This window comes from Molothrus ater, chromosome 6, assembly GCF_012460135.2.
Source record: "Molothrus ater isolate BHLD 08-10-18 breed brown headed cowbird chromosome 6, BPBGC_Mater_1.1, whole genome shotgun sequence".
In the NCBI taxonomy this organism is placed as follows: Eukaryota; Metazoa; Chordata; class Aves; order Passeriformes; family Icteridae; genus Molothrus; species Molothrus ater.
In genome coordinates, this window is record NC_050483.2 from 9,746,141 (window position 1) to 9,771,146 (window position 25,006).

Sequence of the window (25,006 nt, forward strand, 5' to 3'; positions counted from 1 at the left end):
AAGTCTTTCCACAACGTGACTTTTTTTCCTTTTTTTTAATGCTCTGTTGACTACACGATGAGTTGCTGGCTGAAATAAAACTGCTCCGTGCCTCTCTGCATGCGTGTGTATATCTATCCCGATAGATATACATGGAGATAGGGGTTGCAGCTTGCAGCATGCAGGATTTGGGAGATAGCCCTCCCCGGGGCCCCTCCGCTCCCTCCTTTTCCCGTGGGTTTGGGGATTTGGGCCACCGGGGGAGGGGGCACTCAGGGCACCGTCCCCTCCATCTCCTGCTGGTACCCCTCGCCCACACTCAGCACCGTGCTGTGCTCGGGGCTGGCGGGGGCCGGGCTGTCCCCTGTGCCCAGCTCGCGGTACCCCCTGGCCCTGTAGCGCCGGTGGCCGTACCAGGCTGTCCCCAGGCCGGTGGCCAGCCCGGCCAGCACGGCCACGGTGACTCCGGCCACCTCTCCCCCTGACAGCCCCCGGCCCCCGACCATGTCGGCCGCGTGCTGCGCCTCCTCGGGCCGTGCCAGCCGCCACACGTGGCTCTGGCCGTCCCTCACCCAGGTGCTGTCCCCGTCCCGCACCAGCAGCGTGTCCACGGCCGGCAGGTTGGCGGGGGGCCGGGTGAAGGGGGGCAGGCGGGCGGGCGGCAGCGAGCCCCTGGTGAGGAGCCCGGCCTGGACGCAGAACTGCACCTGGCAGCTGTCGCTGATGAGTGCCAGGTGCTGGCTGAAGCCCGGGGGACAGCCCTTGGCGTGGGCGTCCTCAGCCGTGCCCCGGTGCTGCCCGGCCAGGGGGTTCCCGGCCTGGCAGCTGAAGAAGCCCCCGAAGGGCACCGCGTACTCGGCCCCCGCCTCGTAATCCTGACTCACGCACACTCTGAGCTCGCCAAAGAGCTTCAGTGGGAAGAAGCCCGAGGGACAGGACGGGGCTCCGGTGATGGGGTTGGCGCTGTGGGTGCTGAACAGCCCCCCAAAGAGGTACCCCGAGTTCGGAGGCACCGGCCCGCTCGCAGCGCACCAGTAGGCGCTGAACTGCACCCGGGAGAGCCAGAAGACATCCTGGCACTCGCGGTGGCAGAAGATGCCCAGGGTGCACTTGTTGTGGCACTCCAGGTGGCTGTGACCCTCCTCCCGCTCCTGCACGCCCAGCAGCACCGGGGTGTAGGCGGCGGGGCAGGAGAAGGCCCCGGTGAGGGGGTTCCTCTGCTCCAGCGCCCGGCACAGCGCGCCGGTGTCGGGACCGCCCAGGCCCACGCACTCCTGGAAGACTCCCCCGAAGGTGAAGTTGGCCATGGTGCCCTCGCAGGAGCCATCGTCAGTGTTGGCGTGGAAGTTGAAGTTGGGTGAGGAGGGGTCGGTGCAGCCCGGGGCGGTGTTGAAAGTGTAGTAGCGGCGGATGGCAAGCTCCACACGCCAGGCCAGCCTCCGCACCGTGGGCACCGGCAGCTCTGGCAGCGCGCTCGGCTTGATGAAGTAGTACAGGGGCAGCCCTGAGCGGTCCAGGGCCACCAACTGGTTTTGAATCCTCTCCTGCCACGTCTTCAGGGTGATGCCTGGGTAAAAGGGGGCCCCACCGATGCTCTCCACCCTGGAGTTGGTGCGGTTGTCCAGGTACTGCTTGGTGAAGCCCGAGCTGACGTCCAGGGATTCCTTGGTTCCCACATTGACAATGCTGTGGAAGGCCACACCGGCTGAGGCGGTGACAGTGCTCCGTGTGGCCCAGCTGTCCTTCAGGAAGGTAGCTTTGATCTGGTCCTCCTGCACCAGGGTGGCTCCTGCATCCACAGAGGTGATGGTGTGGGTGCCGTAGTTGAGCACCAGCACCTCGGCCAGGAAATCGGCCATCTGGGTCTGGTTGTTCTCCAGGTGGCTCGCGATGGTCAGCAGCTGCTTCTTGAAGGCCTTGTCCAGGGCCGCCTCGGGGTCGATCTTGGCCGTGTAAACCAGGTTCCTGACTTGCACCCGGGTGGTGACAGCCTTGTCTTTCACCTGGTGGGTCTTGGTGCGGTGGAAGTCGCTGGAGAATTTGCCGTTGATGGAGGAGAAGAGGGACAGCTCCAGGTTGATGGAGGCAGAGGTGATGCTCTGGTAATCCTTCCAGGACTCGATGATCTCAGAGTTGATGTCCAGGTTGCTCTGCTTGCGGGGGATGGTGAAGATCTCGTCTGGGATGAGGTAAGATCCATCTTCTGTGGTCTTGCACTGTGAGTAGCCCAGGTTGATGACTCTGCCCATATCCAGATTCCTGAGGTTATCCCAGCCGCCCCCTGGCAGAACTTCCAGACTTGAGAGATTCAAGGTCTTTCTGCACACCCCAAACCCCAAAGAGGATGAGAGTTCCTGGGGCTGCTCAGCCCCCGTCACCCACGCCAGCAGTGCCCAGGTGAGCGAGGCCCCCCCGAGCCCAAAGCCCATGGCCGAACCGGTGCTGGGCACTCACCAGCCGGAGCGGAGGGACCGGAGCTGGGAAAACGAGCTGGCTGAGGGAATTGACGAAAGGGAAAGGAGAAGTGAGAACTGAGGCATGTGAGAAATGACAGAGGGGAAACCAAGACCAGGGAGGGGGTGGGAGCAGGAAGGTGTCTGTCCCTCCCTCTGCCCCGCCAGGGACTCTCTGCAGCCTCCTCTGCCCCACTCCCGTCCTTCCACCAGGATCTGCAGTGTCACCAGCCGGGGACAGCACCTCCTGCTCGGGAATGCTGAGCCACAGGTGCTGAGGGCTCTGATCCAGCTCTGCCCAGCTGCTGCCTGGCTGGCTTTGGATTCAGCAGCACAGGGCAGGTGTTGCAAGTTTTGGGGAATAAACAGCAAAGGAAGTTTCTGCTGTGAAAACAGTGACTCTTTCCATACAGACAGATTCACTTCCCCTGGTTTTGCTCCCAAGTTCCTCTTTGCAGGACACTTCTGCCTGGGAGGAGGCTGAAGTGACAGCTGTGATGGAGGCATAGGGACTGTAGGTGCCTGTGTTTTTTGGGCAGGATAATGCCAGGAGTGGGGGGTGAAGAGATAACAGGAACGCTATTGTGTTGGGGAAGATGAAACAGGAAAGCCTTATTAATATGATTGCCTGGCAAAAGATTTAGAGACTATAGAAACTATAAGTGAGATTGAAATGAAAGCAAGCTTTGAGATACCTCAGTTACTGAACCACTGGAAAACAATGGTGTGGCCAGCTGAAGGTAATCCCCTATTGATGAGACAATACCCTCTGCTTGCAGGCAGGCCCAAGGGTCAGAGCTGACCCCACTAGCTTGGCAGAAGGGGCCCAAAGAGGAGTTTTTAGGGTTTAAAATGTAGCACAGTATGGTAATGTAATGATTCTTATAGGCTGGATATAAATGCTATAAAATTTGTATCTTGTACTAGGCTGGTTAGTGAGAATTAGAACATTCAACACAGAAGAAGATTTATTGTACTGTAACGGGAACCTCGCTCTCTTACTCTCTCTCTCTCATCCTCTCATCCTCCCCACCCCTCTCTTCTCTCAGTCCTGCTCTGAGCTGTGGCTGGCAGCTCCCAGCAGGGCCCTGCACCCAGGCCCTTTTCAATAAACCCCAAATTCCACGCCCTGGCTTCAGAGATCTCTCGTGTCCGTCCGTCCCGACCGTCTGTCCTACCCCCTGACGCTCCTACAGGGATGTTCTTGCTGTCTCCAGCCCCTGCAGTAGCTGGAAAACCCTTGTGCAGGGATTCTCATCTGCACTAGGATGTGCAGCCTGTGTGGGCACCTCACCTAAAACCTGCCCACCGTGCCATGGAGGCAGTGGGATGTTACGGTTTTCCCCCAACACTCTGATGTGGTGCTCTGAATTAACCAATTCCTGCCTGGCTTCCAGTGGTGAGATTCCCATCAGTCCCATGGATTCTCTCCTGGGCAGGGCAGCTGGCCAGAGGTCCCTGCCAGCAGTGGGACACCAAAAACCCCACAGCTGAGGGTGATCAGGGGTTTTGGGGATGTAGAGTTTAATGGCATCAGCTGGCAGCTGTGCCACTCAATTGATGCAAAAGGAAATCCAAGACTTCTCCAGAGGGACTGGTTTTCCTGGGTATGTGTAAACAGAGACACCTTTTAACCATCAAGTGAATGAGGTTTGGGGCTGTGTTTCCTTTTTAAATTTCTAGGTTTTATTTCTGCTTCCCTAGCTGGGGCAGATGTGCAGGAGCAGTGCAAGGGCTGGAGCTGCCGGGTGGCTCTGGGAGCATGGATTCCATCACGGCCCAGCCATGTCTGGGAAGGCCTAGGGAAGGGATCAGACATCTCCTGGAATTGAGGAATCCTCTGCCTGGAGTGGAGGGAGAATGCGGTGGGGCCTGAGGGGGAAGATGAGGCATCACCCTTGGGGACACTTCCTGTGCCATGGGGCAGCTGCCAGCCTGTGGCACAGGAGCTGGGGGGACTCCAACACTCTGGGGGGCTGCCCTGCCCTCGATTTCCCCCCCTTTTTTTTGGGGTATGTCCATGTGCTTCTTATGGAAACACTGAGCCGCTGGCCAGGGCACTTGGACTCTTTTTGTGCCTTCTCTGGGGGTGAGGAAAAAGAGAAGTGTGTGAGTCTGCGGGGTGATGGTGTCATTTGGGGCACCCCAATGTCTGTGGTGGGGGAGCTGGTGAGTGGGCCAAGAGGGGGAAACAGGTGGGATACCCCCCAAAAAAGGAGGTTATAGCCCCAAAATGCCTGAAAAATCATTTGTGTGTAAAACACTAGAAAATGGAAGGAGTCTTTTTTATATATAGAAAAAAACACTATTTATTTCAAGATAAATCTGCTGTGTTATAGATTGGATTTCAGACTGTTAAGAAAATTAATCCACAAACACCAGAGGTTTATGTCCAAAAAGGAGACAAAGGAGTCCTTTTACTTTATTTGAATAAAGGGAGAGGCCATGGGGCATTCCCCTGGGATCTCTCAAATTTTTGGAGGGCACAACCTCCCTTTTTATCCCAATTTCCCGGCTGCATTTCCCTTCTCTCTTTCCCCATTGGCTGAGCTACTTGAGAGGTACAGACTCTCCAATACACCTGATACCAAAGATTTCCCTCTAATGTACAACCCTTCCTTTTAATTTTTAATTCTTACAGAATCTAGGGGGTTTTCTTCCCCATTGTTTCTTTCATCTCTCAATGTCTAATTTCGTTTATCAGCAAACCTAAGGCTTATTTGTAAAAGCAAATATCTTTTCCCATTCATCAATCACTGGAATCCTTCCCATTGTTTCTTTTATCTTCCAGAGCTCGTTTTATCTACCAGCAGACCCACAGCTTGTTTGTAAAGACAAATCCGCCATTCCTCTCAAGACTGTAAAGAATTCTGACTATGGATCCGTAGGGCTGGAAAATAAAAATACAATGTTTTAGGTCTATAAATGAAACAATAAAGGGCTTGAAAAAGTTAGAGAAGATTATCTGAATGAAAGACCTAGAAACAGCTCTGGGTACGCGGAGCTCTTTCTCCCTGCTCTCGCTGGAACACCCGAAATCCGAGATCTGGGATTCACTGAAATTGGGATTTAGTGGCTCCTGAAATTGGGATTTAGGGGCACGCCTAAAACCACTGCGCATGCGCGGTGGCCGTGGCTCCCTCAGTGCTGCCGTCTTGTGGACACACCCGGTACTGCAGCTCCGAGCGGTCCGGGCGCTTCCCGCGGCTCGGCCGGCGCCGGGACCGGCACCGGGACCGGCACCGGGACCGGGACATGGAGCTGGGCCGGGACTACGACGGGGACTGGCGGTGCGAGGCCGCGGGGCCCTCGGCCGGGGCCGCTCCCGGCAGGAACCGCGGCCGCTGTGCCGGGAGCGCAGGCGCGGAGCCGCGAGCGGCGATGGCGGAGCCCGGGGAGCGGCGGGGCCGGGCCGGGGCACCGGGAGCGCTGCGGAGGGCTCGGAGGTGAGCGGGGAACGGGGACGGCCCCGAGCGGGGAACGGGGACGGGCTGGAGCGACTGGGAGAAATGGGGGGAGTCGGTGTCCCGATGAATGGATCCGAGTTGCTGGGGTGGGCTCTGTGTGGCAGGGGAGGGAAAGCTGGTTAAAGGATAAAGATACAGAGGAACAAGTGTTGTGAACCCCCCTCGCTCTCTGACAGAGCAAACCTTCCAGTAATCCCAGTACATCTCTCTGAGAGACTCTGGGATCATATGGTCTTCCAGGAAAGCAAAACAAGCACAGAGACGAGGGAATAGGCTGCTGGTTAATAATGATTTGATGGGTGTAGGAATGATTCTTGCATGTTTCACACTCCTCTTTTAACTCCTGGAATATTTTTAAAGTTATTTAAAACTTTAACAAACTAAATTTGAGAGGAAATGGTGCAAAATAAATGCATGGAGAGATCATGGAGTCCCCAAATGGTTTGAGTGGGAAGGGACCTTAAGGATCACCTCATTCCATCCCCTGCTATTCCATCCACAGCCCAGGGTGCTCCAAGCCCCATCCAGCCTGGCCTTGGACACTTCCAGGGATGGAGCAGCCCCGATTTCTCTGGGTTGATGGGCACAGGAGGGAATTTCCAGCAGGAGCTGAGGCGTTTCCTTTGCTCTGGCCAGCCCCAGCAGGGCTGTGGGAGGCAGAGGATGTGGGAGCAGGAGCTTTGCCCCCTGCCCCGGGGGAGTCTCTGCTGTCCCAGCCCCAGCAGAGCAAACGTTTGTGCTTTCACATCCCGTTCCAAGGAGCTGCCCAGGCAGGAACGGGGATGGGCGCGGAGCAGGGACGGTGCCAGGCACAGGGGCACATCCAGAGGGTGCCACCAGCCCGTCCCTGCTGCCCAGGCTGGCATGAGCAGGCTGGGCACCGTCCCTGGCTTTGCTCTGCAGGCTGAGGAAGCCAACCCTGGCGAGGAGGAAGATGAGGAGGTGCGGGAGGATGGAGACAGCGGCCCCCAAAGGCTGGGGAAGGCCCAGCTCCAGGTAGGAGATGCTGCCTTCCAAGGAGAGGGACTGGTCTGTCCCACTGGAATTTGGGCTGGGAGGCCAATGGAACAAGGGCTTGATTCCATTTTCTTACTCAGGTTCTCATGTGCCTTAGGAGGTATTTGTGGAAAGGTCATTATCCCTGATGGAATCTCTGAAAATCAGGGATTGAAGCTTTCTGAAGTGACCCAAACCTGCCTGCATGTATCCAAATGCAGCCCCCAATCCCTGTTTTGTTGGAATGAGACCTCAGCTGCTGGTACTTGCCAGCTCACAAGTTGTGTGGCTCAGAGTCTGCAGCCCTGAGGGGCCAGGCTGTGTTTGAACAGAGAGCAGAGAGCTGGAGTCATTTCCCAGCAGGGAACTTGACTTGGAAGCTGCATTCCAAACTTTTGTCCACATTTATTTTATCTCCCACATGAAGTTGCCTAAAGAAGCAGAGGTGGGGTGTTCCTAACAAAAGGACATCCCAATTTATTGGTGGTAGAGGGCTTAAAATTAAAGTGTGAGTGGAGGTGCCTTTAGGACACTTTAAATTCCCATGCCTGTGGCACTCAGCCACACATCCCTGAATGTGGAGCAAAAAGAGGAGGGGGGAAGCCCTGGGTGAGTGGGAGGATGTTTCTGGAATGGAAGTGGGAGAGGTGCTGATCATGCCATGGAATCAGGGGCTGCTTTGGCTTGGAAGGGAGCGCGAGATCATTGACACTCTCTTGTCTGATTGCACAGCCAAGAACATCCCAAAGTGCCTCCTCGCCCTCATGGACAGCAGGAACGTCTTCCATGGCTCCTGTTTAGGAATGGCAGTGGCTGTTGGGAGCTCTGGCAGGAGCACCTGGAGACCAGGTAAGAGCAGCAATGGGATCATTCCAGCTGCTGCTGGAGGCAGTTTTCTCTATTTAGGATAGAGAAATATATATTTATGACAATTAGATAATATATGATATAATATATATTGTATATTATATATTTTATATATAGAGAGAGAATTATGTATTTACGATAGAGAATCTATATTATGATTTTCCTCTGATTGATCCTTTCACAGGAATTTTCCTGAGCATATTTGAGAGTAATTCCAAGAATTTTGAAATAGTTGAAAAACAGAGGGGGAAAACTGTGAAGCTGATCCATTTCTAGTAATTCCAAACTTCTCCCATAACACCATTCTGGGGGAAACCTGATTAGGGGACAAAGATGGAGAGGAACAAATGCTGTAAATTCCCCTTGGCTCTCCAGCAGAGCAAACCTTCCAGTAATCCCAGCTGATGTCTCTGAGAAACTGTGGGACCATAAGGATTTGCAGGAAAGCTAAACAAGGACAGAGATGAGGGAATAAGCTTCCAATTTAATAATGATTTGATGGATGAAAGAATGATTCTTGTGTGTTGGATGCTCCCTCTTAGATATCGGAATAATTTTGAAATGGTTCATTTAATAAATCACCTAAATTTGGGAATTTAAATTTGAGAGGAAACAATACAAAATTAATGCAGGGAGAGATGGTGGAATCATCCTGGAATGGTTTGGGCTGGAAGCCTCATCTCTGAGCCTGTCCTGGGCTGGCTCCTGTCCTTCAGCCACTCGCTGCAGGTGGACGTGGAAGTGATGGAGATGTGCAGGGAATGCTGCTTGGTTTTCCCAACTGCCTTTGGCAATCTGGCCATTCAAAAGACTAATTGACCTCTTCCAGCAGGAAAACATTTAAACAAGAGGTGCCAAAAAGAATTGGAGCTTCTGCACAATGAAATCTGCAAATATCCAACTTCAAATCCCCCTGGATTGTCACCGGTCCAACTTCCATGGACTGGTCACCATGGCCAGGAGTGCCCAATCCTGCTGGAAATGCACTGGACCAGGATGTCATTTTCACTTTATGCTGGTAAAGACCCTCTGGGTGACCCCCAGCCACTGGAAGGAGCAGACTGGGCTCCCAGGGCACTAATTCCAGGGGTTCTGTTTTTGGGAATAGCACAGGAGCCTTTCCCTTGCACAGAGGAGCAACAAGTGCCTCAAATCCCCAGGATGGACACAGAGAAAATAACAGGAATATGGAAATCCCCCACACTGGGAGTTTGTGGTGCTCTGGATTACATTTTGGATTTAAAATGTTAAAGGAGGGTGTGGAGGGGCTTTTCTCTCTCTCCTGTTCATTATCGTTCTCACTGCTCTTGTTGCTCTCACTGTTATTGTGTGTTGTCATTAATATTAAATTATTGTATTTGACTGGTTTCCATTATTAAACTGTTCCGAGCTGGATTTTTGTCTCTGGTCTCTTCCCCATCCCACTGGGGGTCAGGGAGCTGCTGCTGGGGCCCAGCTGGGTCCCGCCCATGGCCCGGGGCGTTTCTGGGGGCTCCGAACGCTGCGGACTGGAGCAGTTTTGGGGCTCACAGAGAGACACCCAGCACTGCGATTTGGGGGCTCAAAACTGGGCTCATTTGGCCAAGTACAGAAAGAGACACTAAGGACTGGTTTGGGGGGCTTGAAACCAAGGTGCCTCAGACAGCATTTGGGATCTCAGAGAGACCAAGTTCTGCATTTTAGAGGCGTGAAGCAGAGACCATGGCCTGTGTTTGCGAGGTCTTGAAACCGGGGTAGGTCAGTGTTTGGGCTTCACCAAGAGAGATTCAAGTGCTGCATTTTCGGGGGCTTGAGTGAAAGGCCAAACGCCGCGTTTCGGTGCTCCAGGCGGCTCTTTCGGCCAGGGCCAGTCCGTGTCTCTGGGCTCCGAGCCGTGCCTCGGGCACGGCCCAAAGCCGGGCTCCCCCGGCCGCGGCAGAGCTCCGGAGCAGCGGCCGAGCGCCGCGGGCGGGGCTGGCGGCGGAGCCCCGGGGCCGCGTTCGGGGCTCAGCGCGGGCAGCAGCCGGGAGGGGCTCGGGGCTCAGCGCGGAGCCCGGCCCGGCGCGTCGGGCTGAGCGCGGCATCCCGGGGGCTGCCCGGGCCCGGCCCCAGCGCCCGTCCCGGAGCGGATCCTGCCGGAGCCGGAGCCGGCCCCAAGCCCCCTCAGTGCTGCGGGGCCGGGACCCGCAGCCCGCCCGGCGGGGGAGAGGCGGCACCGCCCGGACCCCCCCGAGACACCGGCGGGACCCGGAGCCGCGGCCCCGGTCCCGGTGCGCTCGCAGCCCCGGCCCGGCCCAGGTGAGAGGGGCGGGTCCGGCAGCGACGCTCCCGCCGCCATCCCGGGCAGGGCGGGGCCCCGGGGCTCAGGGGCGGTGCCGGGGCTCAGGGGCGGTGCCGGGGCTCAGGGGCGGTCCCAGGCTCAGGGGCGGTGCCGGGGCTCAGGGGCGGTCCCGGGGCTCAGGGGCGGTCCCGGGGCTCAGGGGCGGTCCCAGGATCAGGGGCGGTGCCGGGGATCAGGGGCGGTCCCGGGCAGTCCCGGGCTCAGGGGCGGTGCCGGGGCTCAGGGGCGGTGCCGGGGCTCAGGGGCGGTGCCGGGGCTCAGGGGCGGTCCCAGGCTCAGGGGCGGTCCCGGGCAGTCCCAGGATCAGGGGCGGTGCCGGGCGGTTCCGGGCGGGGCCGGGCCCGGCTCAGGTGTGCAGGGCGGGCCCGGCTCAGGTGTGCGAGGCCCCAGCGCGGCTGCGCGGGGCGGGGCCGAGGTGATTTAATCCCCAGAAATCTCTGCCGGCGCCATTTGCTCACCCGGAGCGCGGTGAGGCTGCTGCCGCACTGGGCTCTCCCGGTGGCGATTTCCCTTTTTCTTCCCCCTCTTTCTCCTGCCCTTATCCTCCTCTTTCTTTCCCCCACTTACCTCCTCTTTTCTATCCCTCCAGTTTCTTTCTCCCTCCCCCCCATCCCTCCTCTCCCTTCCAGCCTCCCCTGCCCTCTCCCCGCTCCCCAGCCTCCCCTGCCCTCTCTCGCTGTTCCCCTGCACATCCCCGACCCCCCGTTCCTTTCACCCCTCTCCCCAGCCCGACCCCCCTCTCTTCCCCCTGTACCCCTCCTCTGTCCATCATCTTCCCCCCCATCCGGCCTTTCCCTTCCCCCCCTCTTCTCCCCAACCCCTCTCCGTTCCCCACCTCATCCCTCCCTATTCCCCTCCTCTGTCCCCCTACTCCCGTCCTCTGTCCCCCTCCTCTGTCCCCCTATTCCCATCCTCTGTCCTCCTACTTCCGTCCTCTGTCCCCCTACTCCCGTCCTCTGTCCCCCTGTTCCCGTCCTCTGTCCCCCTGTTTCCATCCTCTGTCCCCCGTTCCCGTCCTCTGTCCCCCCCTCCGTCTTTCCCCCGCAGCCGCGGGGCTCGGGGCGCCGCAGAATAAAGCCCAGAGGGCCGGAGCGGCGCCCCCGCTGTCCCTGGAGCCCCCACACGGGGCCGGAGCCGCTGGGTGGGTCCCCCCATTGCAGTGCAAAGCACGGCCCGACACCGCCGGGGTTCCGGCTGTCCCTACATCACACTGGGGGTCCCCGGGGCGGGGGGTTTGGGGGGGGGGTCAGGGAGGGCCCCCTCCTCAGGAGGGGGTCCTGGGTGGGAGGGGGGTTGGGGGGGGAGGGGGGGTGGGGGGTAGGGCCCCCTCCGGAGGAGGGGGTCCCTGGGAGGGGGGCGGGGCGGGCCCCCTCCGGAGGAGGGGGTCCAGGGGAGGGGGCGGGGACGGAGGGGGGAATTCCCCCCTCCAGGCCCCGCCCCCTCCTCCGGGCCCTCTCCTCCGGACGGGGCTCGGCCCGGCCCCCTCCCCGGGACCCCCTCCTCCGGACCGGGGCCCTGGGGGGAGGGAGGGGGCGGGTGGGGTGGGGGGGAAGCTGAGGGGGTCACGTCACTCTGCAGCGTGAACGCACAAAGACATCACCGGACAGACAAACGGCCCCTCCCCTTCTACCCACCCCACCCGCCCCCTCCCTCCCCCGGGGCCCCTGTCCGGAGGAGGGGGTCCCGGGGAGGGGGCCGGGCCGAGCCCCGTCCGGAGGAGAGGGCCCGGAGGAGGGGGCGGGGCCTGGAGGGGGAATTCCCCCCTCCGGCCCCGCCCCCTCCCCCGGACCCCCTCCTCCGGAGGGGGCCCGCCCCGCCCCCCTCCCAGGGACCCCCTCCTCCGGAGGGGGCCCTACCCCCCACCCCCCCTCCCCCCCGGGACCCCCTCCTGAGGAGGGGGCCCTCCCTGACCCCCCCCCCCAACCCCCCCGCCCCGGGGACCCCCAGTGTGATGTAGGGACAGCCGGAACCCCGGCGGTGTCGGGCCGTGCTTTGCACTGCAATGGGGGGACCCGCCCAGCGGCTCCGGCCCCGTGTGGGGGCTCCAGGGACAGCGGGGGCGCCGCTCCGGCCCTCTGGGCTTTATTCTGCGGCGCCCCGAGCCCCGCGGCTGCGGGGGAAAGACGGAGGGGGGGACAGAGGACGGGAACAGGGGGACAGAGGGGGTGGTCGGGCTGGGTCAAGGATGGAGGGCGGGTGGGGGGGTCGGGATGTGCAGGGGAGCAGGGAGGGGGGCAGGGGCAGGTGGGGTGGCGGGGGCAGGACGGGCAGAGGATGGAGGACGAGGATGGAGCACAGGTGAGGGGGGTTAAGGTGAAGAAGGAAAACAGGGGGAGGTGGAGAAGGAGGAAAGGTGAAGGAAGGAGAGGAAGGAGGAATTGGGGGGAAGGAGGAATTGGGGGCAGGTGGGAACTGGGCTAAGGAGAGAAGGAAGCGTGGAGGAAGGAAGGGTAGGGTAGGGCTGGGGTGTGTGGGGGCATAGGAAGGGTAGGGGGGACCGGCCCGGAGGGAGCGGTCTGGGGGGGAGGGAGGGGAGGGCTAGGGGGGAGAGGGAGGGGGGGGGTAGGGGGGGGGAGGGTGTAGGGGGTGGGGGAGGGGAGGAAGGGAGGGGGAGAGAGAGGAGGTATTGCGAAAAACAGGTAAAAAAAGCGTAAAAGAAAAGAAACAAATAAAAAGATATGGAGCCCGCGCGGACAGAACCTTCCCCTCCGAGCGCCGAGGGGGCAAATGGCGCTAGCGGTGATTCCCGGGGGTTAAATCCTCTCGGCCCCGCCCCTCGCAGCCGCGCTGGGGCCCCGCGCACCTGAGCCGGCCCCGCCCCGCACACCTGAGCCGGCCCCGCCCCTCACACCTGAGCCGGCCCCGCCCCTCACACCTGAGCCGGCCCCGCCCCTCACACCTGAGCCGGCCCCGCCCCGCCCCGCCCGCGCCCGTAAATCCCGGTGGATCCACGCCCGCTCCGCTTTGTGCAATGGATGCTCATCCCGGGATGCGGCGGGGTCGTCGCTGGAGCGCTGTGCGGAGCCCCGGACCGGGGGTTGCTCCCGCTGCTGCGCGGGGCTTGAGGCGCTGAGGTGGGGCCGGGAACAGGACCCGGGCTTGGGGATTCGGGTCCGGGTCCTGCCGGTGTCTGCTGGGGATCCCGGGCTGAGCCGCTTCTCCCTCGCGGGGCCGCAGAACCGAGGCGGGATTGGGGCTGGGATCGGGATCGGGATCGCCGCGGGCAGAAAGAGCTGCTCCGGGATGGGCACGGACCGAGCCCGGCGCTGCCGCTCCCGCTTGGACCAGGGCTGCTCCCGCTACGGCTACGGGCAGGTCCCGCTGCTGCCGTGGGGAGCCGGGGCTGTGCCGGTGCCGGTGCCGGGCCCGGCAGGAGAGCGGCGCATTCCCGGAGCAGGCGCTGGATCGCGGCTGGAAGCGGCCGGGGCGCGGGGATCGCCCGTGCCGGCCCCGGGAGCCCTCCGGCCCCGCCGCTGCCTCAGCGCCGTCGCCCCGCGGGGCGCCCCCTGGCGGACACGGAGCGGAGCTGCGAGCGCGGCGGCCCCCGGGGCGCGCTCCCGGCCCGGCCCCCGCGGGGATGCGGAGCCCCCTCAGCCCCGGTACCCCCAAGGCCGCCGCGCGCAGAGCGGGACCCGGACCCCGCGCCCGCACCCCCGGGGCTCCCGCCCGCCGCGTCCCCGCGGAACGAGCGGGGCTGCATCGCCGCGGGCCGGAGGAGCCGCTCCGGGCCGGACGCTGGGGCCGAGCCCGGCGCTGCTGCTCCTGCACCGACTGTGCCGGGTGCGGGCACGGGGCCCTGCCCGGGCTCGGTTCTGCTCGGGCCGCTCACCTGGTATCTGCCAGGTGAGACCTGATGCTCTCCCTCCTTTCCCCCACTTTCCCTATGGGTTGTACTCTCTAATACAAAAAACCTCTGGGTTCAAAAAGCCAGTGAAAACTGTTTATTCTTTATTTCCAGGTCAGCAGATATCCTGAGTGGGAAGGGCCACACCAGGAGCACCAGGCTGAACCCTTATGTGAAGGGTGCAGCTGGGGATTGAACCCACAACCTGGGCATTTTCGGCACCCTGCTCCAACCAAGCCAATCTCAGGTAATGGCAATGCCCTGCCTGGGACAGGAATGCCAAATGCCAGCAGAGCAATTCCTTTGCCAATGCTGCTTTACACACCAGCCCCTGGAACGTCTGTAGGGCAGAGCTCCATAGCCAGCACCTGACCATGGAACAACACAGGTGAACAGTTGTGTGACAGCACAAAACTCTTCCCATAATCCTGATTTCCTGCCTTTTCCAGCATTTCCTACAGAGCTGTAAAGATGCTGATGCCGTGTCCCTTTCCAGGGAGAAACGAGCAAGTCCTGAGGGTTCCCTTGCTCCAAGGCCCAAGCTCTTCTGGAGAGTGTCAGGGCTGGTCCCGCCTGCAGAGGGGCCTTTCCTGCAGGTGAGTGCTCACACCCCAAACTCACGGCGGGGGCTGAGCCCGGCGCTGCTTCTCCGGCCCGGAGCTGCACGGAGCCCTGGGGGACTCCTGCTCCCTGCCAGGAATGTTCCTCGCTGCTCCCTCCGTGTGTCCCGGCTGGCCGGGAACGCGGGGCGGGAGGAGGCCGAGCCCAGGGGGAACCAGCCCCTCCTGCCCTCGGTGCCTGCAGGGCAGGAGCTGTGCCTCAGTGTCCTGCCCGTGCAGGCAGCGTGCCAGGCACACCCGGGGCGGGCGCTGGGATGCCCGGGCAGCGCTGGGATGGGCACGGATCAAGGGCTGCCTGTGGCTCCTGAGCCAGGGGCTGCTCTGAACGGGCTCCCGGAGAGGCTGCAGCCCGGACAGAGCCCCCTGACATCCCAAAACCAGCCCAAGGAACAGCTGCCATTGCCTGGGAGTGCTGCACGCTGGCTTTGCAGAGGAGCTCAGACAGCAATTCCCGGTGCCACCTCCTGGAGCTCCCACACAGCCACCAGGGTGTGTCCCGGCCACTCCAGCCCCTTCCCTTCCAGCCTGGGGCCATCCTCCAGCAGCAGCCTTAAAGCCAAGGGAATTCCCCTCGCAGAAATTCAATCCCAAGCAAGGCCCTCGGAGATGCCTTAAAACAAAAGGTTAGAGTTAGATGGAGTTTTGTTTGGATGAAGTTTGGAGTTTTTCGGGAGCCAGCTGGCACTGCAGAAGTGCTGGGAAGCTGGCACAGGTGGGTCACAGTGCAGGTGCCCTGCAGGCAGGGATGTGCATCCCTTTCCTCAGGGAAAAGAGCTCCCGGAGGCCGCTGCCGAGGCTCTGGAATGAGCTCAGCTCCTGCAGGGAGAGATGCCCTCCCCTGGGCACAGGGGCTGCCTCAGCAGGGCCGGGAGCGCGTCCGGCCCCGCCCTCGCCGCTGAGAGCATCAGCTGGAGCCGAGCCCAGGGGTGGAGCCCACGGAATTCCAGGGAACTCTGCAAGTGCCCCCGAGAACATGGCTAGAATGAACATTTTAAGGTAACAATGAGGTTATAGGTAGAAGATAGATAGAAAATTTTGTGGGGAAACACTTGGCTGAGGGTTAAAAATAGCAAATGCTATGGAATATCAACCTGTCTTTGTCCTGATCCCACTGAGCTTCCTTGGAGCCTCTGCTGGTTCCTGGCACAGTGGTCTTAATTAGGCAGATCTGTGTGGGAATATCCATACTGCATGAGGCACTGTAAGGTTATTCCAGTAGGAATTCAGCAGGGAATGGGGGGCTACAGGTATAATTCCTCTAAAGTAGCAAAGCTGATACTGTACCCCAAATCTGGGCACCACACAGGGAACAATCCTTGTGCTGCCCTGCCAGCCAAAGCCCCTGGGTTAGGAAATTTCAGCAGCCAATTTTTATTTTTACAAGAAAGCATTCTTTCTCTAGTCTGGAGATTACCACAAGACTTACCCTAAAAATCTTCCCTACCTTGTCCACTCCCTGTTTCCTCATTTCCACCTCAATATTTTCATTCTTCACCCTACAGCTGCTTTCAGTTTTCCTTCCCAATAATTTCCCTACCTGTTCATAACCGGTTACCTCAGTTTACCCCATCAAGTGCATCCTCTCTGCTACAGATCACCTCAGATTTTACCCCAAAATTTTCCCTACCTCTCCACCACTGAGTACCTCATTTTTACCTTAAAATATTAATTTTCTACCATGGAGATTCCCTCAAGTTTTATCCCCAGATTTACCCACCTGTCCACAGCAATTCCCTCAGTTTACCTCAGGATGTTCCTGCTCTCTCCTAGAGATAATCTCACATTTTAGCCCTCAATTTTCCCTACCTGCCCAGTACTGATTACCTCCTTTTCACCTCAAAATATCCATTGTTTCCTCTACAGATTAACTCAGATTTTATTACAAAACGTTCATTTTGTCCCCTATTTACCAACTAGATTTTAAAACCAAAACCACACAGGTTATGTCTCTTATCCCCAAAATGTTCATTCTGTGCCCTGCAAATTATGTCAGATTTTTTCCCAAAACCACTTATTGTTCCTACATAATTACCTCAGGGTTTGCCCCCCAAATTCTACCTAATGTTGACTTCTGATAATTTCTGCCTCAAGATGTTCATCCTCTGCCCTACAGATCTTCCCAAGTTTTACCCCCAAAATTTCCTTGCCTACCCCCAGTGACTGCCTCAGTTTATGTCAGTGTTCACTCTCTCCCTTGAGATTTACTCAGGTTTTACTCCCAAAATTTTCCTTACCTGTCCATAACTTATTACCTCATTTTTACCTGAAAATAGTAATTTTCAACCTTAAGATTATTTCAAATTTTACCCCCCTAAAATTCCCATCCACTACTGATTCCCTCATTTTTCCTTCAATATAGTAATTTTCTATTATGTAGCTTCTCTCAAGATTTACCCCCCAAATTCTCCATCTGTCTACTAGTGATGATCTCATTTTTACCTCAAAATGTTCACTCTCTGCCCTACGGATTATTTAATATTATTTTTACCCCTCAAAATTTGCCCATCTGCCCACAACTGATTCCCTCACGTTACCTCAGTATGTTCATGCTCTCCCCTAGAAATTATCTCAGATTTAGCCCCGAATTTTCCCAACTGTATACTCAGTACTCATCACCTCATTTTTCCCTCAGTATGTTCATTCTCTCTCTTGAGATTTTGTCAAGTTTTGCCTCCAAAATTTTTTACTCAGTCTGCTACTGAGTACCTCATTTTTACTCCAATATATTCACTGTGTCCCCTACAGATTACATCGAGGTTTACCCCCCAAATTTTCCTTCCTGTACAATATTGATTAGCTCTTTTCTACTCTGAAATTTGCATTCTTTCCCCTAAACATCACCTCATCTTTTCCCTCAAAATGCCACCTGGCTCCCCTTGACATCCCCTCACATTTTCCTGCACAAACAGTTCTTGTGTCCCCTCCCAGCTGCCCCAGGCTTTCAGCTAAAAATGTCACCTCTGTCCCCTCTGAGTTATCCCACGTTTTCCCAGTTAGGAGCTGCAAGGAATTCAGGCAGGGCAAAGGAGAGCAGGGAATTCTGTAAATTCAAAGCCACAAAGAGAAGATCTACCAGCAAAGGGGAAAGGTTTCAGAAAACATTTCTGCAATTACTAATTAATAATTATTTCCAATTCCCCAGTGAGAAGAACATGAGCTCACCACCATTAAGGCCTGGCAGCTCCCTGCAGCGAGAGCTCAGTGCACATCCACAGAGGCAATTCCAGCATCTGAAGGAAAGGAAGAAGAAAAAGGTCATTTCTTCTCTTTCCAAGTTATTTCAAGTTCTCAGACCCAAACCAAGCTTTGCCCTTGATTCTGGCTGGGTGACTCCTGAGCAGTGGGCACAGGTCCTGTCATTGATGCTGATGGGAGTGATGCTTTCTGGGGAAATCAGCTGATCTCCAAAGTTCACTGCCTGCCCCGTGCCTGATCTGCACAGGAGAAAACCTCTTGCATGAAGGGATTTTGCTCCATCTAATCCCATCTGCCCAGGCTGTTCCATGGGGATGTTGCCAGGCTGGGGCAGCACAGGCAGACACAGCTCTCAGCTCTCTCTGCTCCAAACACAGCTCTGGGCTCTTTGCAAACTCCTCTGCTGTGAGGTTTTCTCCAGGAGAACTCAAGGAATGGCCCACGGCAGGTGGAGATTAAGTTATCACACAGGGAAGTGAAGGATAAATATTCCTGTAAGAGCCTTTGGGATCTGCTGGGCTGAGCTGGGAAGGGGACATTCATTCCCTGCAGTGCCAATGCACAACAGCCTCCAGCACAAAGCACAGACTGTCAGGTGGGCTCTGAAAGCACCACTTGGACAAACCTCATGGTTATTCTTCTTTGCAGGGACTTCTGCAATCCAGCCCTGAAGCTGAGAAGCCCAAAAGCTCTGGAGTCTGCCTGCTCTGGAACAAAAGGATCCTGCCAGGGGTGAGGCACATTGCCAGCAAACACTGCCAACAGGCACAGAGGCAGCACTGGAGCTCCTGTTGGGGCTGGGAAGGGCTGCCAGGAGGACACAGCCCCAGGGGGTGGCAGTGGCAGTGGCAGCAGCAAATTGCCACGGTCTGATGGCACAGCAGAGAGACAAAGGCCAGCAATGGCCACAGGAGCTGCAGGTTCAATTCTGCTCCTGCGCTGCCCCATCCCGGCAGGAAATCCTCAGGGGGCACAGAAACTCTCAGGGGGCACAAAATGCAGCATCTGTGAGCCTGATCCTGCCTGAGCTCAGCGTGGGGGGCCAACCCCCCCAAGGGAAGCACTGCCCTGCCCTGGATCAGTGCCAGGCCCTGCCCCAGCTCCCAGCTGCTCCCGGGGCTGCCACCACATTCCCCACAAGGTGACAAAGGTGACAAAGGCCCCTTGGGACAGGGCTCTCTCTGGCTCTCAGGCCCTGGGGACTGCAGGGAGCAGGGCAGGGACAGCCTGGGACCAGGGCAGATCCCTCTGGGTCTGTGACACTCTGGGCACAGCTGGGGACTCACCCCACACCACGGGCAGGAGCAGGGACCCTCCAGTGCAGCTGGAGCCCGTTGGGTTTGGCTGCTCAAACTCCAAAGCTCTGGGCAAAGATGGGATCAGTTAAGTGGTTTTTCCTGTCCTGAAAGAGAGGAGAAAATGGAAATTAGGTCCACTCTGGAAGTCAAAGGCTCCTGCCTTTCCTACTTCTGTTCTGATTGCTCACTCCATAAAAAATGAAAGGTGACACCAAATAAAAGTGCCCCTTGTCAACATTTTATTCCCTACTATTTTAATACATAAAAAGGATGCCCATTTTTTCTTATCACATTCTTTGCCTAATTTTAACAGATCCATTTTCATTCCAGGCCCCACTTGTGAGTTATTCAATCCTTTGCCATTGGACTTTGGACAAAGGAAGAGAAGGATCTGTTCCATGTGGGTGTCATCCAACAGGGAACAGCCCCTGTGCCAACCCCAGCCTGGGCTGAGCACGCTGCCTCACTGCCCCATTCTGCATCCTGGCTCCACTCCAGACTGAGTTTTCCCCCATTTTCCATGTCTAGAGACAGGAAATTGTCCTGGTCAGGGTGTAAGACCTTCAACTGCACATTGGTCTGGGGGCTGTGACTGGATTCCAGCAGGGAATTCATGGTTCTACAGATAAAAACTATTCCAGGGAGCAGCACTGACAAGGTTGGGAGCTGCTGCTTCACCACACGGTGTCAGCAACAGAGAGAAAATACAAAATGTGTATCCAAAACCAAGGATAAAATGAATTCTCCTGCTTTTAGTGGGACCAGGGCTAATTCTGCCTTGCAGTGACAAAGAACTTCTCCCTCAGAGCCCCAGAGACCCCTCAAAAAGCCCAAGTGCAGCAGGGAAGGAAGGAAAGGCACCTCTGCCTCACCTGCTGGGAGCAGCACAGGTCCTGCTGCTCCTGGGCACTGGGAACGTGTCTGGAGCCGAAAGCCCTTCCCAGGCTGGAGGGGCTTCCTAAAGCACCACCTCTGGGAAGCAAAGGGCTATGGAAGAGACAGGGAGTGGGAGTTTACAATAATGGTAACAATAACATCAATAATAATAACATAATAATAATAGTACTAAGGAAGAACAGCTAAGGAAGCAGCAATAATTCCAAGGGAGCAGGGAGGATGCTGAGCTTTAAATGAGGTTTGAGTGAGGCAGCATCTCCTGGGCTCTCTGAAGCACAGCTCCAGGTCTGGGATTCCAGGAGCAGTGCAAACTCCCACTGTCCAATCCCTGGATTTGCCTCCTGCCAGCACTGGGCACCTTGGCCATGTTTGGCTCAAGTGCTCCAGTGCTGCTGCCTGGAGGGATTGGGAAAATGGGCATTAAACCCCTTCCCACAGGGCTGGTTCTGAGCTCTGGCTGGGGAAAGCATTGGGCACCTCTGGCATTTCAATGAAATCAGTTTCCATCATGGTGAAGAGACCCTGAATAAAGCCAGGGCACATAAATAAACCTTCCTCCATAAGGACAGCCCCAGGGAATACACAGTCATTCCTATGCCTGGTCAAACAACCAGCAGCCAGTTTTTGGGGAGAGACTCCAGACTCTTGTCTCCCTCCCTGGCTGTAAAACATTTGCAGAGGCTCTGGAGTTCACACAAGCTTCTCAGGATCTGGATATTTCATTTAAATTCCATTCGTATACTAAGGAATTTGAAGTGTCCTAAAGGCAGCTCCATTCACACTTTAATTTTAAGCCCTCTACCACAGATGAATTGGGATGTTCTCTTGTTAGAAACACCCCATCTTCCTTAGGCATCTCCATGTGGGAGATAAAATAAATGTGGACAAGAGTTTGGAATGCAGCTTCCAAATCAAGTTCCCTGCTAGGAAATTACTCCAGCTCTCTGCTACCTTGGGCTGTTTCAAACACAGCCTGGCCCACGTAAGAAAATAGAATCAACCCCTTTGTTCCATTGGCCTCCCAGCCCAAATTCCAGTGGAACAGACCAGTCCCTCTCCTTGGAAGGCAGCATCTCCTACCTGGAGCTGGGCCTTCCCCAGCCTTTGGGGGCCGCTGTCTCCATCCTCCCGCACCTCCTCATCTTCCTCCTCGCCAGGGTTGGCTTCCTCAGCCTGCAGAGCAAAGCCAGGGACGGTGCCCAGCCTGCTCATGCCAGCCTGGGCAGCAGGGACGGGCTGGTGGCACCCTCTGGATGTGCCCCTGTGCCTGGCACCGTCCCTGCTCCGCGCCCATCCCCGTTCCTGCCTGGGCAGCTCCTTGGAACGGGATGTGAAAGCACAAACGTTTGCTCTGCTGGGGCTGGGACAGCAGAGACTCCCCCGGGGCAGGGGGCAAAGCTCCTGCTCCCACATCCTCTGCCTCCCACAGCCCTGCTGGGCTGGCCAGAGCAAAGGAAACGCCTCAGCTCCTGCTGGAAATTCCCTCCTGTGCCCATCAACCCAGAGAAATCGGGGCTGCTCCATCCCTGGAAGTGTCCAAGGCCAGGCTGGATGGGGCTTGGAGCACCCTGGGCTGTGGATGGAATAGCAGGGGATGGAATGAGGTGATCCTTAAGGTCCCTTCCCACTCAAACCATTTGGGGACTCCATGATCTCTCCATGCATTTATTTTGCACCATTTCCTCTCAAATTTAGTTTGTTAAAGTTTTAAATAACTTTAAAAATATTCCAGGAGTTAAAAGAGGAGTGTGAAACATGCAAGAATCATTCCTACACCCATCAAATCATTATTAACCAGCAGCCTATTCCCTCGTCTCTGTGCTTGTTTTGCTTTCCTGGAAGACCATATGATCCCAGAGTCTCTCAGAGAGATGTACTGGGATTACTGGAAGGTTTGCTCTGTCAGAGAGCGAGGGGGGTTCACAACACTCGTTCCTCTGTATCTTTATCCTTTAACCAGCTTTCCCCCAGAATGGTGTTGTGGGAGAAGTTTGGAATTACTAGAAATGGATCAGGTTCACATTTTTGCCCCACTGTTTCCCAACTACTTCCAAAGTTTTGGAATTACCCTCTCATGACACCTAGAAAATGACTGTGAAAACATCAATCAGAAAAATATCTTGAAAAGAGAAAACCACATCCAGCAGCAGCCAAAACAATCTCATTTCTGTCCTTACCTGGTCTCCAGGCACTCCTGCCAGAGCTCCACACAGCCACTGCCATTCCACGAGCCTGAGGAGGCAGTTTTGGACGTGTTCTTTGCCGTGAGATGGGACAACAGAGTCCAGAGAGTTTTCGTCGTCTCTTCCAAGTCACCCCACGAGCCCATGGTATGAACGGGCTCGGCCCCGTGTGGGGCTGCAGCGAGGGCGGGAGGCGCCGGCTCCGGCTCTCTGGGCTTTATTCGCCGGTGCCTGAGCCCAGCTGCGGGGAAGGAGGGAGAGAGACGGAGGATGGGGGGAGCAGGTGGGTGAGGGAGCGGGAGGATGGACAGAAGAGAGGTAGAGGGGCATGAGAGGGGAGTCGGGTGCGGGAGTGGCGTAGGGAGGGTCGGGGATGTGCCGAGAATCAGGGAGAGAGGGTGCAGAGGGCTGGCGAAGGGGGAGAGGAAGGGCGGGGTGGGAGGGAGAAAGGAACTGGAGGGGTAGGAAAGCAGCGATAAGGGGGAAACGAAGGAGGAGGATAAGGGCAGGAGAAAGAGGAGGGAAAAGGAGAGGGGTACCCGCCGGGAGAGCCCAACCCGGCAGCAGCCTCCCTGCCCTCCGGGTGAGCAAATGGCGCTGGAGGCGATTTCCAGGGATTAAATCACCTCGGCCCCGCCCCGCGCAGCGCCGCTGGAGCCCCGCGCACCTGAGCCGGGCCCGCCCTGCACACCTGAACCGGGCCCGGCCCCGCCCGGAACCGCCCGGCACCGCCCCAGAGCCCGGGACTGCCCGGCACCGCCCGGCACCGCCCCTGATCCTGGGACCGCCCCAGAGCCCCGGGACCGCCCGGGACCGCCCCTGAGCCCCGGGACCGCCCGGGACCGCCTGGGACCGCCCTTGATCCCCGGCACCGCCCCTGAGCCCGGGACCGCCCCAGAGCCCCGGGACCGCCCCAGAGCCCCGGGACCGCCCGGGACCATGGTGTTGATGTGGTTGTTTCTCCATCACATGGGCAAGAAACTCATGTGGGACCTAGCAGGGATGGATACATGGCCTTGTATCTCCCTAAGAAATCTGTTATTTTTACACCTGAACAGTTAGGATACTTATCGTACTATAAAACCCATAACACCTTCATAAAGATGTATAAATCCAAGCAGAACACAAGTATAATATGGTGTCTTACATGTTTCAGCCATTCCATTAAGGCTTATCATACAAGTGTTTATCTGAACTTCCACAAATCAAGGGGAAACCTGACACTCCCATCTCTGTCCTTCATTACAGCAACCTCTCTGTGCAAAAAGGATACATGTTGCCGTTACGGCCTGGAGACCTGGTTCAGGAGGTCCGGCCCGGTGACCCAAGGCCCAGGGTCACTCGGTCCAATGCTACATACACCAATGTGGTGGACAGCAAATGGCGTTTATTGAGGGGTCTCAGGGGTATTTATGGCTTGGGCAGTCTGTGTCACTTCCCTCTGCTCACGTCCGGCTGGGTGTGGCCGGGTACGGAGCAAAGGTCAGACTGCAGGGTGAGGGGGGCCTTCTTATCTACCCGTACAGCCCGAGATCTTCTGCACGCAGATCGCTAGCTCTCCACAGATACAATTTCTGCCCCAGTACTGCTACTGGATAATTTCTGCAGCCTCAGTTGTTGTTATAGCTCAAAATTTGTTCCTTGGAATTTGGTGGTGAACTGCTGTTATTGTTGATTGGATAAAATATGTATTTATAAAAAGGAAAGGCCATAATTTGCTTAAAAGCTGTTTGATGGAGTTGATCCTGCTTCTTTAAAATTCTATTTACTGCTTATGTCAGCTTTATTTCCATGAGGACTCAGCAACCAACTCATGAAAAAATATATCACACAAACTGGAATAAAATCTAATTTACTTTCTTTTTTGAAGGAAAAGGAATCCCTTTTGGAGCTAAGGCTGCTTAATATTTAAGGGGAATCAAGTTAAAACAGGTCTTTTATCTCTGACTGTTTTTCATTTGGAAGTTTATAAATGCTAGATCATTCTGCTATCCTACATACAAAGAGAAGGGTCTCAGTTCTCTTCCATCCCTTCAAAACTAAACCAAGTGTCCTCCCTACTCTGGCAACCCATGTGCCAGAAGCATTTTTCTCTCAGAGGCAAAAAAAGCAAAAGGATGCATTTGCTGTCAGTTATGCCAATGACACGTGATGAAATCCGTAAGGTTATTCAGGTCTAAATGGAGACAGAATTTGAGCAGAAATTAATTTTCAGACACCTGGGAATTTTTCAGTCTGTTTCTGTTACTTCCTGCAGGTAAAATGTCTGTATTTACTTGATTTTTCCAATTCCCTGCTTGCACCTGCTGATTTCAATTCAGTTTTAGAGTTTCCCCTGGCAGCTGAGAGGCTTCTTTTCCTTCTAGAGGCTAAAATGAAGATGAAACAGGCACATGCCAGGTCTGTGTTACATCAGGAGAGGGTGCTCGAAGCTGGCAAGCCATGAGGATCCTCTCCCTTGGCATCTGTGCCACTCCAGCTGTAAAACCTCAAATCCACACTTACCACAGCCACACTGAAATTGCTCTTTCTCCCCATGCAGATTTGCTGACAAGCTTTTTATAGCTTTGCATTACAAGTATTAAAAAAGTATCATTCTAAGCTGGTACAGAAATAAAAACAGAGCTTGGCAGGGGATGAGGTGAAAGAGATTTCTTATATCTACCTGTAGAGTTAAACTTCCAAAAGCACTTGAATATCTTTGGAGTGTAAGGATGAGACCTTCAAGGTATGTAGATATTTATTTGCCATCAAAAACCACTTAAGCTGATCCAATTTTCTAAAAACATTTATATCAGTACATTTTTCTTTCTTATGCAGATATTTATAAATGAACATGATTGCTGTACAAGGATGCAAAAACTCTGTCATCCCTCCCAGCCTCAGC

General features: G+C 56.4%; 1 protein-coding gene and 2 long non-coding RNA genes across 4 annotated transcripts; 1 reads left to right on the plus strand and 2 right to left on the minus strand.

Moving 5' to 3' along the window:
* Positions 1-134: 134 nt before the first annotated feature.
* Positions 135-2,463, minus strand: MPEG1 (macrophage expressed 1). The gene has a single exon (XM_036384628.1). It carries the CDS (start codon positions 2,406-2,408, stop codon positions 252-254), a length of 2,157 nt encoding a protein of 718 aa, XP_036240521.1. The 5' UTR covers positions 2,409-2,463; the 3' UTR covers positions 135-251.
* An 11,545-nt stretch (positions 2,464-14,008) lies between these two features.
* On the minus strand, positions 14,009-22,606 carry LOC118687914 (uncharacterized). Of its 2 annotated transcripts, none has more exons than XR_004980405.2 (4): positions 22,114-22,606; positions 19,028-19,143; positions 17,709-17,776; positions 14,009-15,156 (listed from the first exon to the last, which is right to left on the minus strand). It is a non-coding gene; the product is annotated as an uncharacterized LOC118687914 (long non-coding RNA). The 2 variants fall into 2 exon arrangements; XR_008508479.1 differs by lacking the exon at positions 22,114-22,606 and adding an exon at positions 19,912-20,021.
* LOC118687916 (uncharacterized) lies at positions 14,427-22,248 on the plus strand. Its single transcript, XR_004980406.2, has 4 exons — positions 14,427-14,522; positions 17,689-17,800; positions 18,390-18,473; positions 22,125-22,248. It is a non-coding gene; the product is annotated as an uncharacterized LOC118687916 (long non-coding RNA).
* Positions 22,607-25,006: the final 2,400 nt, after the last annotated feature.

Bases quoted from the DNA above. Each gene is read 5' to 3' on its own strand.
- MPEG1 (XM_036384628.1), bottom strand. From the start codon at position 2,408: ATGGGCTTTGGGCTCGGGGGGGCCTCGCTCACCTGGGCACTGCTGGCG.